The following is a 19890-nucleotide window of genomic DNA, read 5'->3' as shown; positions in this document are numbered from 1 at the left end:
ATCTCATTTTTGATCCAGCTCCTTGATAATTTCTCATCGCCCCTGCAAAGGTGGACGCCTGTACTCTTGCTACGTATGTCTGAGATCCTGCCTCCTCCTCACACCTATTTAACATGTCCTCAATGGAACAATTCTTGGGTAATCCTAGCATAGCCTTCCTACAGTCTGCATTAGCTCCTGATTGGAGGATGTCCTTTATCACTACAGCAGTACCCTCTACTTCACCCATAGTCCTGATGACAACCTCATTTACCTGAGCACAGAAATCTGTAAAAGATTCTGCATTTCTTTGCTTCAGAGATTGCAGAGATACCTTCTTAGGACCCTTCTCAGGTATCAGTTTAAAGGCCTGCTCCACTCCTTGGGCCAGTCTCTCATACAACCCTAGATCATGTTCTATTTGCTTAACATCTTCTGCATACTTTCCTGCCCCAAATAACATATCATAATACCTTTGGGCATTTGTTGTGTTGCCTGCATTAACTTTCATTGCTATGGCTCTTAATTTTTCTGCCAGTAGCTGAAGAAAGCAAACATATTGTCCAGGAGTCAAGATGGCTCTCATGATTAATTTCCAATCATTTGGGGTTAACACATAATTAGCCAATTCTTTTAATCTTATGAGAACATAAGGAGCATTTATCCCATAATCTACTACAGCCTTTTTTAGTTCTTTTATCTGTGAGACTGGTATGGGCCCAAGTCCTTGTCACGGAGCCATCGGCTCCTTTATCGTCCAATATGGGGAACGCATCTATCCATTCTCCGCCAATCTCCCTCAAGCTAGTATAATCACCATCCTCTCTCAACTTTTCTAGTTTGCTGTAATGATGATTTCTTGCCTCTAGATGATGGTGTTGCCTCATTTTTCGAAATTATATCTACTTCCTCTAACTTACCACTAGATGTCACAATTGTTCCTCTTTTCTCACATTTCATGCTTCCTCTTCTCTCACTGTCAGTAAGTTCCTCTTTCCAGCTAACCCTACTTTCAGTTTTCAGCAAGCCTTTTAATTTTTCAGTTAACTCTTGCATGTTCTCCCTCAGTTCCCGAATTGTCTCTCTCGCCATTTCTCTTGTTCCAACTCTAAGTTAGGATATATGGGTGCTGGCTGCCTTTCTGGGCTGTTTTCTCTTGTACTACTCCCTGACTCTGACAGGGTTGTCCGTGAGGATGTGGTGAATGTTCTCATTTGCACTGCCTTGCCACTGAATGTGTGACAATCCAGCTCACCTGGATTTTCAAGCTCATAAGATGTTAACTGCTCCCCAGCAATAACCCAAGAGTCTAAACTCATAGGAGGTGGTTCGGATACCCAAGGACAGATTTCACAGATGGTGTCTATAAACTTCCTTATATTACTCAAGCTTACTGTGGTTCCATGTTTCCTGATCTTTTTATAGATTATTGCAGTATACTGACCCTGACTCAACTTTTGTGAGCTTTGCCCCATTTCAATTTTACTCACAGTTACACTGCATCTCACTCAAGCTGGATGCGCGCGTCTTCTCCTGTGTCCATTTCTCGGAGGCACTCAGTGAGGAAGACAGACTACAGTCTCCTGTTGCACTCAGGCATCCGCTTTTAACCCTGTCCTGAGAGCTCCTCTACACCACACTCTGTGAATCCTGACTGCCTAGGTTCCTGGGGAACCTGACTCACTCAGCTGGGCTATGCTTAGCTTCCAGCCCTGCTCCTGCCCCAAGTTGGAACACCAAGTTGCTATGGTAACAGCATAACACACCAAGAGGAGCAAGTTTTATGCCTGGCCAGCAGGCTGCTCATCCTCCTGTGGAGCTTGCAAGCAGAAGTATGAGGCGGGAGAGCGGGTCATGAAGCAACTCCGATTTATTCAAGCAAGCCCTCTGATTATATAGTCTCCGCCAGTCAGCCCAACGAACCATGGTAACACACACAAACAAGCCTGAAACTATGATAACGAACACAAGCCAGAACTATAGTAACAAACACAAACCGGGGTGGGGCTGTCCCTTCCAGCGCCATCTTGTTCACCCTTCCCTGCTCCGGACTCAGTTTACGTGATGTCCGTCAGTGTGGCATCCCAGATGGCGTGGCGGTCAGCGCCCCTTACACTTTGTATTCCAACACTTAGGACACTGTCTGGCACACAGGAAGCATTTAATTAATGCTTACTCAATTGACTTGACTAATCTTATGGAGCTTAACCTTCCTCATCTGGAAAATGAAGGGTTTAGACCAGATGAACTCTGAGGTCTCTTTCAACTCTAGATCTATAATAGAAAATCAAAGGGAATTGGTTGCTAGAAAAATATATGAAAGGAAACAAGGAAGTCCTTGAACCCATACTCTATTACTTTATACTCTAAACTAAAATTCCAATGGATTAGAATCTATGGGAACCTGCAAACTGAAATATTGCTCACAAACGACATTGTTTCTGTACAAAAAGGAAAGTAGATGAGCGATCTTGGGCATCTCATCTCTCACCAGCCATTTACAAGCTGTTATTCTCCCGACATCTCCCCAGCTCCCACTTACTGCTCTGACACTGACAGGCTTCTGCACTCTCCAAAGAGGGAGAAGAGCCCAACTTGGATCCAGAGCAGAGGAGGCCCAGCATCCTCATTTCCACCCACTCTAACACTTCCACTACTGGTCAAGAAGGGCCTCCCATAAGCTTCATTAGGTAAAGGTAAGTTCTGGGCAGCCTCACCCCTTCCATGGAAATGAACTAACCACAAAATCCACTGATGTAAAAGCATCTCCTGCTAAACATTATGGGCAAATGGTATGATGATTTTTAACAATTAATTTCCTTCTACTTACCCCAAATGGCACTAATTTAGGGGAATCTTAGGTGAGATTCCATTATCGTTACTAATAAAAAGCTAACTTCTTCAAAAGGTCCAGGAAATGGCTGTTTTCAGAGTAGATTTGATAACTATGACTAAAGGGAGAATTGTTCACCAAATAGGAGTTTGCAGAAACCAGAGAAGAAAACAATTTTGATGATCTGAAACTGAGAAGCCTTTACATGACAAGATTAACAGCTAAAAGAATTGTTGATGGGACAAAACATATTTGCCTCAGTTGTCTCTGATAAAGGAAGGGCAGCTAGGTGGTAGAGTGGATAGAGGACCAGCACAGGAGTCAGGAGGACCTGAGTTCAAATCTCACCTCAAATATTTGACACTCACTAGCTGTGTGACCTTGGGCAAGTCACTTAACCCCAACTGCCTCATCCTGAGTCATCTCCAGTCATCCTGAGAAATAGGAGGTCACTGGATTCAGATGGCTCTGGAGGAGAAGTGAGGCTGGTGACCTGCCCAGCCCTCCCTCACTCAAAACAAATTCAAGTGCAAGTCATGTCATTATCTCTGATGGCATGGTCTTCTTCAGCAATGCAGAAGGAACACACTCTCAAGAGATTTTACCAGTAGATAAATGGTCAAAGGAAATGAAGAGTTCTCAAGTTTGCTCCAAATCACTAACAATGAGAAAAATGGAAATTAAAATAACTCTGAGGTCTCACCAATTCCCCAGCAAATCTTCTAAGGTGCTAAAACATGAAAATGGTTCCTGTGGGAAGGACTACACAAAGACAGGCAGCTTGATGTCCTACCTGTGGAGTTATGCACTGGTACAACAATTTGTGAAAAACAACCTAGAATCATGCTCAAAAGTGTCCAAATCTCTATGCCCTTTGATGCTGAGATTCCGTGGCTTAACATATATGCCAATGATGTAAAAGATGGGGGGAAATCTCAGATATGCATATACATCAAAATATTCATTGCAACACTTTGCGGTAGCAAAGAAGTAGAAACAAAGCAGGGGACCATCACCTGAGAAAGGGCTAAGCAAACTGTGGCATAGGAACATAATGGAGTTGTGTTGCAACAGAAGAAACAACAAAAATGAAACATGGGAAGACTTAAATGAATTGATACAGAACAGTGGGAGCAGAACCAGCAAAGAAACACACTCAAGACTACAAAATGGGGGAAATGATGCTGAATTTTATATAACAGGAGTTATGAAGCTTGGCCACAGAGGAGAGAAAATAAACATTTCATGGAGGAAGTAGGGAGATTATGGGTATGTATTGTGCATGTACTGCTGGATACATGTGATCTGTGTGATGGTTATTAGGGAACTTTGGAGAAAAAAATTTGTTATGAGGAAAAGCAACGGGTGCAGGGTATATATTAAGCAATGAATATAACATGAACACAAAATGCATTACTAAAACTTTAATTTTTTAAAAGTGCCGTGGAGAGGCACAGGATAGGCCAGCACAGGCTACCATATATCATCAAATAAGAACTGAGCAGAAGTGATAGAAGAGTCATCAGGGAGAAGGATCACTAGAATGAGAGGGGCCCATCACATGGGAAAGCTAAGGGCTTCTGGGCACACAGACTGTGAGGGCACTGGTATCTACATAATATCAGGAAACATCTCAGGAAAGCCACTAGCTTGTTGATTAACCAACTTCTGTAGGAATTATGGAAGGAAATGGACAAGAGACCCCCAGGATGAAAAGGTGTGGTTGGATCGCAATCTGCACCTCTGGAAGGATTTCATACTTTGATAGATTCTACAAATCTCAAATGCTGAAGTTTCCTCCTCTGCTCCCCTCACTTTGTCTTCATGTCACCAAGCACCAGTTGATTCTCAGTCTTCTAATTCTTGGGTGAAGGTTCAAGGGATAAAAATGGATTGAAAAAAGATACAGAAACAAAGGAGGGTGGAGGGGGTCTTGGAAGATCTCTTGAAGACATACCAAGAGTCCAGCCAGTCAAAGGTCCATGGAAGGAACTATGCCAAGGAAGGGGTCAGGAAAGCTAATTCCTGGAGATTTGGGCACAAGCAGGGGCCTCCAAACGTGAGAGGGAGGCTTGGGGACTCAACAGTTTCAGGGGACACAGGCTCAGGGATCAGCTCAGGAGCCCTGCAGAGGACACAGAACAGGCACAGAAGAGTCTACATGTGGGTCTGAATCCAGAAATAGAACCACTTCTTACCACTAAGAGCCCCCAAGTCTCTTCTTAGCTTCAGATCCCACTGGGCAGATACTGCAGCTATGAGAATCCTGATCCCACCTGGGTACAAGGATCTTACCTGTTGGTTGGGAACCACGATTTCCTGGGAAAGGAAGAGAAACAGACATACAAATCCATGTAAATCCTAGAGTCACAAAAGCAAAGGGCACCAGGGTTCTGAGCACTGTGGGAGTGGGGGCTCCTGCCACTGCTTAGTCTAGTACTGAACACCATAGAGGAAGCACTTAATCGATGCTTCATCCACCCAGCTACAACAGTGTGAGCGGATAGGGGCGAGGGGGAGAGAATGCCAGGGGAAGAGCTAAAGGCTGGAACCTGAGACCCCTCCCAAGGCTGTCTCTATTGCGAATATGAGATTCCCTAAGACCCTTGAGCCCTAGGATCTGGCCCCTTTACCACCTTCTATAAGTTCCTGGGGGAGGGTATAGGGAGAAGAGCTGAAGGCCGAGTCAGACCACCCCTTTAGCCCTGACCTGGGGCCAGATTTCTGGCACAATCAAATATCCTCTCTGTCCTAGAGAAGATCATGGATAGGAGGAGGCCTCAGGCCTTTCCCCAGACTATCTCACCTTTCTGACTCCTCTTGTGGACAATGAGGCCAACCCCAAAGAAGATCAGCCCCAGCACGAGGCCCCCAACTCCACTCAGCATCTTACTCTGGGCAGATTCAGACTGTGCTTCTGCAGAGGAGAGATACCAAGGATCAAAACTTTCCTTCAAGAGCCAGCTCCATGTGGGGAGCAGACTGGTCTGAAGAGGGAGAGTGAGAAGGTAGGTAAATCCTGTCTAAGAATGGATTGATGTGCAGAGGGTCTTTCAGGACTCAGGAAGTGAAAGCTCACCAGGAGAACTGACATCAATCCATCTCAAAGTCTAGCTCCCCAACCCTATGACAGAGGGGTCTATAGGCTGATCACAGAGTCCCAGAGGGAGGCCAGCTCCCAAGGCAGGGACCAGTGAGGAAGCTGACAAGGTCTCCATAGCTCTTAGGTCAGCACTACCATTAGGGGGCTGGGCTGGGAAAAGGGAGGAGGATGAGTAGCACTGCATGGGGTTTGTATCAGCCCAGAGCAGAAGAAAAAAGGGTCCAGGATACACACTGAGGGGATCTCAGAGCTAGTTCTATGTCCTGAGCAATGCTAGAACTGGAGGGTGAGGGAGCTCTATCTCACTCCAGTCCAGGATGACAGGTTTCTGAAGGCTGGAGTGCTCCACTTGGCAGGTGTAGACATCACCATGCTTGGGGGTCATTTCCAGCATCACCAAGAACTGATAAGTCCAGTCTCCATTGCTGACCAGGCCTGTGGACACAACCCCAGCTGTCTCCTCTTGCCCATTCAGGAACCACCTGACTTCAATGTCCCCAGGATAGAAACCAGTGACAGAGCAGACAAGCAGGTTGTGGTGTCCCAGGGGAGCCAGCTTTGATGGATACACAATCACCTCGGGCTCAACTGGAAGAAAGAAGAAAGATCTTGAGTGAGGGAGCCAGAACAGTACTTCTTAGTATAGCCACCACCTCTGCCACGTGATCCACAACCAGCCTCAGGTCTTCTGTCTTTCCCAGGGCCAGAAATGGGCATCTTGGTAGACATTTTAAGTTCCTCCTAAGACTAGAAATCTGAACTAGCAGGAAGTGGGCCCAGGAGTCCATGGTGCTGAAGTATCATAGCCCCAGCTCATCAGGTTTCAGTGATATGGGAAGGAATTAGCAGGTAAGATTTTTCATTGTAAACAGATAATTTGTAAAGGATTATTTCCAAAAGCAGATTATAAGTGCACATAATAAACTATGTTCAGAAAAACTTCTAGGTCACATATTAAGAGATGGTATCAATCCGCTGAAAAAATCTTGAATCAGGGGAACAGTGGTGAATATCTAGGCCCAGTAGGAACCTGAGCATCCTGACCCAGAGTCCAGGGGCCGTGGGAGAGGCAGAAGTATGTGTGGGTCTGAGGAGAAAGATAATTTCAAAGAGTTATCACAGAAGGCTGGGAGGGGGAAGGGAGGGAGGGAATGTGGTTGAGACAGGAGAAAGCAGACCATGGGAAGTCTCTGCTGAGTTTGGATTCAAGGATAAAAAATGCAAAGTTTCATTCATGACTTCAAAAGGTTCATGAAGCCTGGGCACTCCAGACTTGGGGGATTTCATTTTATATTAACTATTTTGTTGCTCTCTCTTTTTGTATATAACTCTTTTTGAGGCTACTTGGGATTTTTTATGGCAAAGATGTTGGAGTGGTTGGACATTTCCTTCTCCAGCTCATTGTACATATGAGGAAACTTTGGCAAAGAAGGTTAAGTGACTTGCCCAGGGTCACACAGCCAGGAAATGTCAGAGGCCAGATTTGAAGAGAGGGAGATGAGTCTTCCTGACTCCAGGCCTGGCACTCTTTCCACTGCCCTACCTGCTGCCTATTAACCCCTTTGGCATTGTATAAATGTGAGTTATTTATTGGTGAAGGGTTTGGGGCCTGTTCCCAATGTAATTAATCCCCATTAGAATTGGAGAAGGGAAGAAAATCTGAATTTGACTGAGGAAAAGGACTCAAGGAACCAGAATTCATGGTGGGCCAGGAGGGTCCCTTCCCCCTTCTCCCTTCCCTGCTGCTCCCCCTTGGCCCCCTCCCTTTCTCGTCTCTCCCAATCCATCACCTCCCCCTCTCCTGCTCCCCCTGGTCTCTCCCCTGCTTGGGGGTCCCTGCATCTGCTCCTGTGACCCCCCCCTTCCCTCCTCCCCACCTGCCCTCTCCCATCACAGCCTCCCCTCCCCCTGCGCTCCCTTCCAGCCCCTTCTCTTCTCTTCCTTCCTTCTCTGCCCCCTCCCCAGGCTCCCCCCTCCCCGCTCCCTCCTCCCTCTCCCCGGTCCCCCTCCCCTCCCGGGCACTCACCGCGCCTGGGGAGTAAGAAGCGCTCAGACACCCCGTAGTTGTATCTGCACAAAGTGTCCACCTGGGCCCGTGCGTCTTCCAGGACCTCCTTCTGGCTGTTCCAGTACTCAGCACTGCGCCGCCCCAGCTCCGTCAGCGCCACGTACTCCCCCACGGCGCTGTCGCTGTCGAAGCGCGCGTACTCCTCCCGGTTGTAGATGTTTCTCTCCACGTACCGCACGCGCTCCGTCCCGTTCACAAAGTAACATTCGGCCTTAAACTGCCTCGTAAAGTGCTCTGGGGGGACACCGGGGGAGGGTCAGCCCTGCGGACACCCCGCCCTCGAACCTACGACCGCAAGCGGGGCCTGACCAAGGAGAGAGTGGCCAACATCCCCGGCCCTTCCTGCGCATGCTCAGCCCCACCCCCTCCGAGGCCCAGGGACCACAAGCCACTTTCCCGAGGTCCCCCCGCAAACCTGGACTGGAGCGGGATTAGAACCCGGACCTCCAGGTTCCCGGACCGCTCCTGTCTGTCTGCTGCAAACACTCCCAGGACATTTTACCCCGAGGCCTCCTCCCCCCAGTTTAACTCCCTCCCTGCCCCTCTGCAGAGACCCCCCCACACCTCCATGACCCCGGAGGTCACAGCCCCCTGTCCTCTCTGATCAGGGGACAGTAATCACCCCAATATGACCCTCGCCATGGCCGGCTCTGCTCCGGTTCTGCTGGACCTGGGCTCCCTCCCCAGTCCCCCTCCTGGGCACGTCTTACATCCTCCTTCTCCTGGAACGTGAGCTCCTCCAGGGCAGGAAATGACTCGAGTTTATGTGTAAACTAGCCCCCAGCACAGTGCCTGGCACATGGGGAGCGCTTAATAACGCTTATTACTGAGTGATATCCCCCCCACAAGGGACAAAGTGATTTTAGAAAATGTAACTGACCACTTAATGCAGCTCCTCAAGAAGCTGTGCTGGCTCCCTATGGACCCCTGGAGAAATTTCAGAGCCCTGACCTTGGCCCTCAGAGCCCTCCCAGGCTGAGCCCAGCCTGCCTTTCCAGCATCCCCCATTATTCCTTCTCACACACAACTTTTGTTTTAGTAAAACCCGCCACTTGCTGCTCCCCAAACTCAGCATTTCATCTCCCACCTCCACACATGTGAACAGCCTCCATGCCTGGCCTGCCCCCTGCCCTACTCCCAATTCATGGATTCCTTGATCTTCTTCTACTTCCCTTCTCTGGGCAGAGCTGTACTTCCCCAAAGAGAGTCAGCTAATAAATAAACATTTGTTAACTGCTTACTGCGTGCTGGCTCCCCTGTTAGGTGCTGGGAATATAAATATGTAATCGTAATATGTTCCTTAGGAAGAGGAAAATCTGAAAAAAGGTTTGGATTTGGGTGAAAGCAATGAGTTCAGTTTTCAACAAGTGTTTAAGAGCTTAGACACCTCAAGTATGAAATATCCAGGAAGCTGCAGGAGATGCTGGACAGAGACAGGGGCAGGAAACACAGATCTAGGAGTCGTCTGAACAGACATGGGAATGAACTCTACTGGAGCTGAGGAAGTCCCAGAGAGAACAGGGGAGGGCCCAGGTCAGACCCTCAGGAAACAACCCCATTTAGGGCACAGGATGTGGATGATGAGCCTGCAAAGGGGACTAAGAAAAGTGACCAGACAGGTAAGGAGAGAACCAAGAGAGAGCAGTCACAAAAACCCAGAGAGGAGAGAACACCCAGGAGCTGAGGGAGGCTGACAGGGGCAGATTCAGCAGAAAGTTCCTGAAGTAGGAAGCCTGAGAAGAGACCATCAGCCTTGGCAATGAAGACATAGATCCTTGGTCACTTTGGAGACAGCAATCTCAATAGAATTATGAAGTGGGAAGCCAGACTGCCAAGGACTGAGGCATGAGAGAGAGAAGTGTGCAGACAGTGTGTGCAGGCACTTTGTGTAGGAGTCTGGTAAGAAAGGAAGGTAAATACATAGGATAATCACGTGAGCAGAATCCCATCTAGCCAAGGTGAAATATTTTTACAAGCTAAGAATCTGCTCACAGCTGAGGTTCTTTGTAGGAATGATTCCAATGCCCCTTCTTATTGAACATCCAAACTGTCACCAATAAAGGCACTGCCATCCTCCTGTCACCCAGGCTGGGTTTGGGGTTTGGTCTCTTTCTGCATCCCCAGTACTTAAACTTAGCACAGTACCTAGCACACAGTAGGTGCTTAATAAATGTTTATTGACTGACTGATAGTGAGAACGGATGCAGAATGAAGTGGATGGAACCAGCAGAAGAATCTATACAATGACAATAATATGAAGACAAACAACTTTGACAGACTTAGGAAATCTGATCACCTTAATAACCAACCATGACTGCAGAGGACTGGTGGTGAAACATGGCACCCACTTCCTGTTCAAGAGGACTCAGGACACAGGAGGAGAATTGTTTTAAATGGCCAATGCAAAACTTTGTATAACTTGACTGTGCATGTTTATAATAGGGGGCATGGTTTTCCTCTCAGTCTGAAAGGGAGAAGTATAAGTTTCGGAGGTAGGAAAGGCAGTTTTTTGCTGATTGAAAATATAATTTGTAAAAGAAAGAAATTTATGATTTGGACCCAAAATGTCAATAAATTATATATCCTTCATTGGCCCAGAAATAACAGTACTAGGCATATACCCCAAAGAAAGTCAAAGGTAGAAGACACATAGCTGAGATACATACACACACACACATACATATATGTACACAAATACATATAACATATACATATGATGAGATAGGTCTGTATGTATGGGAGTGTATACACATAGCAGCACTTTTTGCTGTAGCAGGGACCTGGAGACAAAGTGGGTGCCACTGTTTGGGAAACAACTAAACACATTCTGTTCTAAGAGAGTAGAAGTGTGTCCTTGGTCTGTGACAAGCGATGAAAGGGATGGATCCAGTGAATCCCAGGAAACATTGTCTGAACTGATGCAGAGAGAAGGGAGCAGAACAAGGAGGCCAGTTTCCTCAATGACAATAGTCTGAAGGAAAACAGCCTTAAAAGACTTCAGACTCAGGTCAGTGCAGTGACCCATCAAGGTTCCAGGAGACACAGACTGAAGCACTTCCCATCTCTTGGCAAAGAGGTGATGGACCAGAGGCAGGGAATAAGCCAGACATTTCAGTCACAGCCCAAAGACACAGGGCTCCCATTTGTGGGGGTGGGGAAGTTTTTGGTTTAGGTCTGAGTGACTGATGGGTAGTGATAATGATGCAAAAAATGACAGAAAAGATCAGTGAAACATTTTTTGAAATACAAAGACCAGAAGAAATCTCAAAAAGGGACAGAGACAAGCAGGGCAGTTTGGGTCCTCCCCTGTTAGATTTAACATATACTTTACAGAACCAAACAGCATATAAGAGGAGATCACGGTTTCATCTACTGTCAACAGTTTCTGGTTTTGAACTGTCTCTTGCAAAAGCTGAGCCTTGAAGGGAGATTAAACTCCTAAGAGAGAGAATTGAGGAATTGAGGGGGGGGGGTACATTTCTTTATGGGAGAGGTGGGGAATCCACCAATTTTAAAATAATCAGGTCATTCAATGCAGAACTGGAAGGGAAGTTAGCTGCCATGCTGTTCTACCTCCTTGTGTTATAAATGGGGATGCTGAGACTTAAAAAAGTGATGTGACTTGCCCAAGGTCACTAAAGTAGGAAAGGAGGGATCAGGCCTTGAACCCAGGCCTCCTGACTTCTTTCCACTGGATCACACTGTCTGTAGTCAGAACACAGGGCTTCCAATCCCAATTGTGCAGATGAGTCTGAGACCTTGTGCTAATAATCACTTCTCTCTAAATCAATTACTTCCTCAGTAAAATGGAGACAATAAATGTGGCAGTCTCTGTTTCATTGAAAGCAAATTGTAACAAGAGAGCCCATATCAGTAGAAGGTACTTTGATTTTCTGACTCCTCCCAATGGTCTTCCTTCTATCAGTACAGAGCAAAACCTATCCACACTTGCTCCTCTTGTGTGATTTTTCCATTGATCCTCTATAGAACACCCACCCCAACAAGCTAGAGGAATAACTGTAGGTTTTTGGAAATTCTGAGGTTACCAATAAGACCCATCCAACTTTCTTTCCAATCATACATTTCCTCCATGATCTTTCTTACTATCATTCATAAGGACAGGTGATCACTGGGAAAAGGTTACAACTGACTAGAGCATCTCCTTTTGGAAATTGCAACCTTAAGATTCTGAAGCAGAAAAAAACATTTGTGCTAAAAAAACAAACAAACACAAAAAGAAACAAACCACACTTTGAACTGGGAGCCATTTGAAAATGGGAAAGGCAATGAGCCATTTCCCAAATGTAACCCAACCAACTCCATTCCTTTTTTTCAGTTCTGGATCGAATCTATCATTCATCTGCAGAATTTCCTCTAAATATGCAGTGATGCATTAATTAGAATGTCATAATCTGAACAATGGGCATTATTCATCCCTTTCCACTTTCCTGTATGGATTGTAAGGCTGGTCTATTTTTAACATACATGTAAGTTATTAATAGGAATATTAAATTTTTTTCTGCCTCATTGGATATTATTATCAGAGGAACACTGAATGAGGTAATTTCTGTTTTTCAGTCTTTCAGAAAATTTTGAATGATTATGGAATCAAAGGCTCCTAATTAACAAGCAATAAGAAAGATGGATCTTATATTCTATAAATGTTTTAGTTAATTTTGAAATGGTAAAGGTTTGGTCCATTGTTGAATCCCAAAGAATTGGCATGTAAGTCAGTAGTTACTGATACTCTCTCAGCCACCTTTCCTTTTGGTATCAATAAGGTCCAATAATTTCCAGGATCTTTCCCTCCTTCAGATCCCTTGAATACTGGTCCCTTGATACCCTCACAATTGTGTCATTTCTAACACAAATCTCTTCTATGAACACTTGGCAATCTAGCTGCTTTTCCTGTCTTTGTTTTCTTCAAAGTCATTTTTACCTCCATGTTAAGTACATCCAGGACTGTTGTTGGAGTCCAAGTGCTATGTGGCTGCACTGTCCTTCATACAAAAACTCTGAAGTGCTTATTTGCCAACAACATTGGCCATTGTGATAGAAGAGATCGAGTGCAGTGCCCAGGTCCAAGAAGAATTCCCTATGCACAGTGAGGATCCCCAGATATTTTTTCCTCTTCTTTATTAAGTTTTTAAGATTATTTTAAAGTTAAATACAAAATAATAAAAAGAAAAACAAACATTGCCACGTACACAGCATAACATGAGAGGATTCAATACAGAACAATAAATTTCCATTTCAAGAAAACCTGTATAATACATACTACATATTGATTTCAAAGCTATCCAGCTTTACTTTGCTTCCTCATAGGTTTTCTTTTGTTCTCTGTTGTGCACTTTTTACTTTATTTTTCCCTCCCTCCCTTGCCAGAAGTTTATAGTTTGTATGTAAATACATATACATATATACATAGGTATCTATAAACATACACATAAATATACATATAAACTCATAAATATATATCTGAGACCATACTGTACTTATTTCTGTTTCTCATCTGTTTCTCTGAAGGTGGACAGCATCTTCCTTTATCAGTCCAGCTCTTCCCATGTTTTTCTAAATCAACAAGCTCATCATTTCCTACACCAAGCAATATTCCAACACAATCAGAGATATTGTCTATGAAAATTTTTCCCAATTTTCTGAATTCCTTCTATTCTTGGCTTCATGGGTCTTATTTATACAAGAAAATTTTAATTTAAAATAATCAAAATTATCCATTTTACATTTCAACAATGCTGTCACCTTTTAATTTAACTTAAATTCTGATATTACTGAATCTGCTTTCTTTACATCTTTTTTTCCTGGTTTCTTTAAAATTTCTGACTTTTGTTCTTCCGAATGAACACTGTTATTATTTTTTTCTAACTCACTAAGGCAATTTTTTAGTAATTTAATTGGGATGGCAATACATAAATAGATTAGTTAGGTAAAATTATCATTTTTATCATATCAATATTACCTAACCATGTAATTTAAATGTTACTTAAATTATTTAGATATGACTTTACTTATACAACAATGTTTTATATTTTTTTTCCATGTAGTTCCTGTGTCTATTTTGGCATGTATATTATTGGGTCTTTTACACTGTCTAGCTATTTTAAATGGTCCAGAATTAATATTGAATAATAGTTCTGACACACGTTGTAGTTTTCCTATTTTTCTCTACTAATTGCCAAGCCATTTCTTCTTGTGGATGACACTGGACTGACTCTAAGAAGACTTGGAACACTGAAAACCTTCTGGAAGAAACTTGTAATCACTCAAAGAAGTTTGGCTTATTCATTCAAACTGGAAACACCAAGTGAATGAAGACCACTCGGACGAACATTCCGTAGAGCTTGTCCATCAGTCTAACTGTCTGGGATAGACACACAGATGGGTCATGAGTTGGGCACAAAGTTGATCAGCAGGAGGAGAATGGTTAGATTTCAGCCAGAAATTCCCACAGCTCCTTTACCTAATCCCAAGCTTTTCATGAAAGCAAGAGTTCATCTTCACAATGCTAATATTTTCCTAGAATTGTTATATGGCAGAAAGATATGGATTATAACTGCCTCTGAAGAATTAAGCATGGCTAGCACACACAAGGCACTGTCAAGGCATATGGCAGATATATGAAATATATAAACATTCCAAAGAGGGAAAGGGTGTCAAAAATATCATCAAGGAAACATATGATAGGAAGACAAGAGGGGCTACATACAGGGCAAGACAAAAAGGATGATGCATGGACAAACAGTGAGATCCACAAATATCCTTCCAATGTCAGGAGAGAGTAGAATGGCTCCTATGAACCTGGGTGGACTTCATAGGGAAATTTCTGGGATAGTATGGACAAGAGTCACATGGAATGGACAGGAGCCAATGAGGTGAGATCTGCACTTTGGAAGGAACTTTTGAATCAGTGAGATCATAGATCCATTTGAGTATGAGTGCTAAAATACAGACAAGTATACAATAAATAGAACTGTCCTTCATTCTGTTCTCTCGTCCCTCGCTAGATATATCCTATTTCTCTAATTCCTTTTACAGACAAATCCTTCTAAATATTCACCTGCATCCAAAGGACTCTCACTTAAAACTCAGTGATCTGGGTTTATAAATAGTACTCTTAAGTAAATAAATGAATGAAAAAAAACATTTACTAATTTCCAAATGAGAAGCATTAGAAATGCAAATACAAAACTAAAGACAATTCCCCCAGTGAAAGAGCATGCATTCCAATGTGGTCTCCAATTCAAGCAAGTCAGCCTGGACCCCTTGATGCGCTCAGTTCTAACCCTCAATTCTAAATGCACTTGATTCTAACCTCAAACATGTTTAGCATTCTGGTTTCTTAGACATTTGCCTGTCCTCTTGGTAAAGTCAAAATCTAAAAGTGGGAAAATGTGTTCTAACATTTTCCCACTTTTAGATCTTGATGTTACCAAATTTCTGACATTGTACTTCTGAATCTTGGACACATCTATAGCCTCTGGCCCCTCTTTGCTTTCCTGAACCCTTGAGCTGGCTGTGCTGATAAGCCCTGAGTCCATCCTCATACCTGTGACTGCCCTACTCAGCCCAGTCCTTCCTCTCAGGATGACAGTCTGCAACATGGCTCTCTGCCAAGCTCCAGAGACTGCTCTCTGTGGTTTAGAATCTTTTCTCCAAAGCCCCCAGCTCACCCTATCACTCTCCATTGCTGTTTAAAGAACAGCTTCTTCAGCCTAGAAATCAAGGTCTTCTCCACCTCTGTTCCCATGTACCTTTCTAGCCTTCTTTTCCACTTGTACCCACATGAAATGTGAGCCTAAGCCAAAGGCTATAGACACTCCCTTGGTTCCTCCTTATGCTTGCACTTTTCTGAGCTCATTCTCCTAGAGATATGGATTCTCTCCCTATTGGGTTCTCACCAGTGTGAGGCACTCCCATCCCCCAGTCACTTTGGCTCACAATCTCTGTTATCCTCACTCTCATCTCCCATATTGAATTTGTTGTCAAAACTTGGCAGTTTTACCTTTGAAGTATCTTGAATGTGCCCTGTTTTCTCCTCTGATGTTGCCATGGCCCTGATGCAGGCCCTTATCACCTTCCACCTGCACTATTGCAATAGGTTGCTGCTGGGTGTGCCTGCCCCCAGTGTCTCCCCATTCTTTTCCATGCCTCATTCAACTGCTAATAGATCTTCCTAAAGCACAGACCAGACCCTGTCACCCACCTGCTCAATAAACTCCAGTGATTCCCTGTCACCTCCAGCATCAAATTTAAAAATCCTGTTTGGCCTTCAAAGCCCTTCCCACGTTGGTCCCTCCTCCCTTTTGTCTCCTTATTCCTCACAGCCCCTCCCCCACTCATGTACTCTGTGACCTAGTGACACTGGCTTCGCTGCTGTTCCTTGATAATATTTAATATAAAATTTTGAAATAATCTCTTTGCTTTCTCTGAAGCAAACTCAGAGAGTGCTTCTTCCTATGTTAACAAAAGCCAGCCAGGGCTGACTTAACATTCCTTACGAGACCTCTAACCTAAGACACTATCTTGAACAATGGGATGTTTACCACATCTTAATATTTGTACACATATATCCTGTTATGACGTGTTAATGGTAAAGAAAACACAGACATCTTGGGTCGCAATTTCTATTTGAAACTTTGTCAAACTCTGTTATCTTATTGTATTTACAACCTATGCAATTAAGAAATTCCTTTCTAATGGTCTAGTTAATCACTTATGGAGACCATAAATCTGAAGGACACAGAACACCTTCTTTGTCCTAAAACAGATTTAAGGCTGGCTGTTTTTGGTATTTGGTAGCTAGATTTGATATCTAGCTCCTTGGACTCCACGTACTGTTACTTTAAAGAGAATGAATTAATCTAAAATAAATAATGAAAATGTATGCATTTAGCCTGTTGCCTCTACTTTAACTAAACTTTCAGGTTAACACCCTCCTACTAGACACACCAGCTCCCAGCTCTGGGCATTTCCTCTGGCTGTCCCCAGGTCTGGAATGCTTTCCCTCCTCAGACCTGACTTGTGGCTCCCTTGGCTTCCTTCAAAGTCCCAACTAAAATCCCATCTTCTACAGAAAGTCTTTGCCAGTCCCTCTTAATTCTAGCAACTTCCCTCCATTGGTTATTTCTAAATTATCCTGAAAATAACTTGTTTGCACACTTTTCATGTTGTCATGTCCAGGGACTTTTACCTTTCTTTGTATCCCCCACAGTTAACACAGTGCCTGGCACAAAGTAAGAGCTTAATAAAAGTTTGATTCACTTCTAGCTGGGAGGCTATTTTGAATATTGTGTAGTTTGAATGATTGGCCACATGGGGGCAGCACCTGCTCAGTACACCCATGGCTGATACCTAGATGATCCTGGAGTTGTCAGCTGAAGTAACCAACTTTCACCCTGCTAGGACTAGGAGATCCCCTGCCCTTGGGTCTCCCCTTACTCAGGCCATGACATACTATCTCTAGAAAACCTCTTCTCTCTTGCACAGCCCTGGAGAATGGGTGTTACCTATGGCATGCTCTCCCCCCAGAGGCAGTGCAGGACACAAAGTTCAAAGGTAGATCGTGGGTTAGATCTTGGAGGACCCCTCTAGAGCAGGTTAGGACCAGAAAGAGACCATGATTGGCCAGGTCAGGTGCCAGGCCAGGCTGCAGGGGCAATAATATAGACAGTGCTCCCCAACTATACTCACACTAGCTGGAAGAGGTTTGTGCCCCATCTCAGAGGGCTCCCTCCCTGCCCAGGACAAAAGATCTCACACCCCTCCTAAATTATGGAAGAGACCCTGTGATCCAGGTCTGGGCTTCAGGGAGAGCAGTTGCGTTGTGGAGACCAGAGATGGCACTGGCAGGCAGGAGTACAGGTGTGCAAGCCTTGTCTGATCCAGGGAAGTGGAGGACTAGGGAACATTGAGTCTACATCTCTCTTTTTCAGCCCATCAACAAGGGACCATGAAGATAGAAAAAAGCCAGCCTGATCCCCTTGGTTTATCCAGGCCAATAGCTGCCTCTAAGTTGCCTCTGAGGAATAGATGGGGAGACTTTCTCCTACTCCACTGTGATGTTATTCATGAAAACCCAACTCCAGCTTCACTTATGGCCTTGAAATTATACCTTGGAAATTAATCCAGGAAAGTCTATGCCTTCCTTCCCCAATAACAGCAAAATTTAAATATTTCCAGTACTTTAGGCAGATGCTGTGATGATATTTAGTGGGACAGAAACATTTAGACAGGGTGGGAAACCTTGGCATTTTGAGACCATGTCCTCCCGCTAAATCAATAAACTCCAGTGACTCCTTTTCTCCTCCAGGCTCAAATATAAAATCCTCTGCTTGGCCTTGAAGGGCCTTCACAGCCTGGCCCCTCCTATTTTTCTAGTCTTCTTAACTTTTTGTTCCCAGAACCCCAGAACTCTGCTGTCCAGTGACACTGGCCTTCCTGTTCTTCTTCCCATACATTTTTCCCTCTCCCAACTCTGGGCTCTCTCTGACTGCTCCCCATTCTCAGAATCTTCTTCTCTCTGGCTTACTCCTAGCATCAGCTCCAACTCCACCTTCAGGAAGCCTGTCATTATCCTCCTTAATGTCAGTGCCTTCCCTCTCTTGATCACATCCCATTTCTCCTGTATCTATTTTGTTCACATAGATTTGTTCACCTGTTGACTCCCTCTTTAGATTGTGAGCTCCTTGAGAACAGGAACTGTCTTTGACCTTTCTTTCTATCCTTGGCATCAGCACAGTGCCCTTCTTCATATCTACTTATTGGCAAACTGCCTGGAGCCTCAGCTCTTGGAGGAGAGGCTGCATGAAGTCCCTGAATGCCAAGGAAAAGGGGGAAAGGAAACAAGGGCATAAGGAAGAGTTAGTAGGGACGGGAGCCTGAAACCCAGTCTCACCCACTGCCCATCTCTCTGAGGACCATCCTGGCCCAAGTCCTTCCTTTGGTCTGGGCCCAGAGTGAAGAGTGCTCCCCTCGGGCCCCACCTGGGCTCTCTAGGGAGCTTCTGCTCAGTACTTACTTGGGGCATGTCTGCCTGCAGCCACCTGGGAAGTCAGCACCAGCAGGGTCACAGCCAGGACCTCTGTCCAGATGCCCCTGGGGAGCAAGACACACAGCATCCTGGAGACAAGATGAGACTGAAGGACCCAGAAATGTCTAAGAGTCAGGATGGTCTTCTCTTTAAGGGAATTACCCCAACATCGACTGGACTAATTTATAGACTCTCTTCTCTGCCCGAGGGTTGGGCAAACCTCAGAGTTGAGAGAGCCAATCAGCATTAGGAACGAAGTGCATCATTAGTTCCCAGGCAGAGGTTACTTTTGCAGGGTCTGTTCTAATATTTTTCTGGTGAAGAAAAACCAAAAGGGCCCAGAAATCACAGAATGTCAGAGAAGGAAGGGGCCCCAGAGGTCAGGCTTTGCCTGGACTGTTATAAAAGCTCAATGTTAGGGGGCTGCAGCTGAGCTGCTAGTGTAGATCAGTGAAAGTCTTCACTACCATAGTAGGTCCCATAAAAACGGAGAATAAATGTTCCAATATTTTGAAAAAGGGAAGATGGACAAGTGTGCAATCTGTGGTTCAATGATTTTTGCTTTTGACTCTCAGAAAAAAATTTAAAACATTTTATAAAAGATATGGTTTGTGAGCATTTTGAAAGGGAAGAGTGACTGTATAAAGGCCATTAAGGCTTCATCAAAAATAGGTGATGCCAGATGAACCTTTCCTCTTTAACACTGTAACTAAACGGATGGATCAGGAGAATGTTGTAGATGTATTAAAGCTGGATTCCCGTAAAGAATATGACAAAGTCTGAAAACTTCACTCATTCCCAGGTGAAGTGCTGATTTACTTTTGTGTATTTTATATCAATCTAATTTGACAGCTCTGATT

General features: G+C 44.5%; 1 protein-coding gene across 1 annotated transcript; it reads right to left on the bottom strand.

Annotated features, from left to right (window-relative positions):
* Nucleotides 1–4221: 4221 nt before the first annotated feature.
* LOC140526161 (H-2 class II histocompatibility antigen, E-S beta chain-like) lies at nt 4222–19218 on the bottom strand. The gene is made up of 6 exons (XM_072642144.1): nt 19019–19218; nt 7942–8217; nt 6222–6503; nt 5619–5729; nt 5108–5131; nt 4222–4937 (listed from the first exon to the last, which is right to left on the bottom strand). The coding sequence occupies exons 1-6, from the start codon at nt 19116–19118 to the stop codon at nt 4924–4926; spliced, it is 807 nt and encodes a 268-aa protein (XP_072498245.1). The 5' UTR covers nt 19119–19218; the 3' UTR covers nt 4222–4923.
* Between the last annotated feature and the right edge of the window lie 672 nt (nt 19219–19890).

The sequence above is a fragment of the Notamacropus eugenii genome, chromosome 2 (genome assembly GCF_028372415.1).
Source record: "Notamacropus eugenii isolate mMacEug1 chromosome 2, mMacEug1.pri_v2, whole genome shotgun sequence".
NCBI classification, from domain to species: Eukaryota; Metazoa; Chordata; class Mammalia; order Diprotodontia; family Macropodidae; genus Notamacropus; species Notamacropus eugenii.
This window is presented reverse-complemented; position numbering and strand designations above follow the sequence as displayed.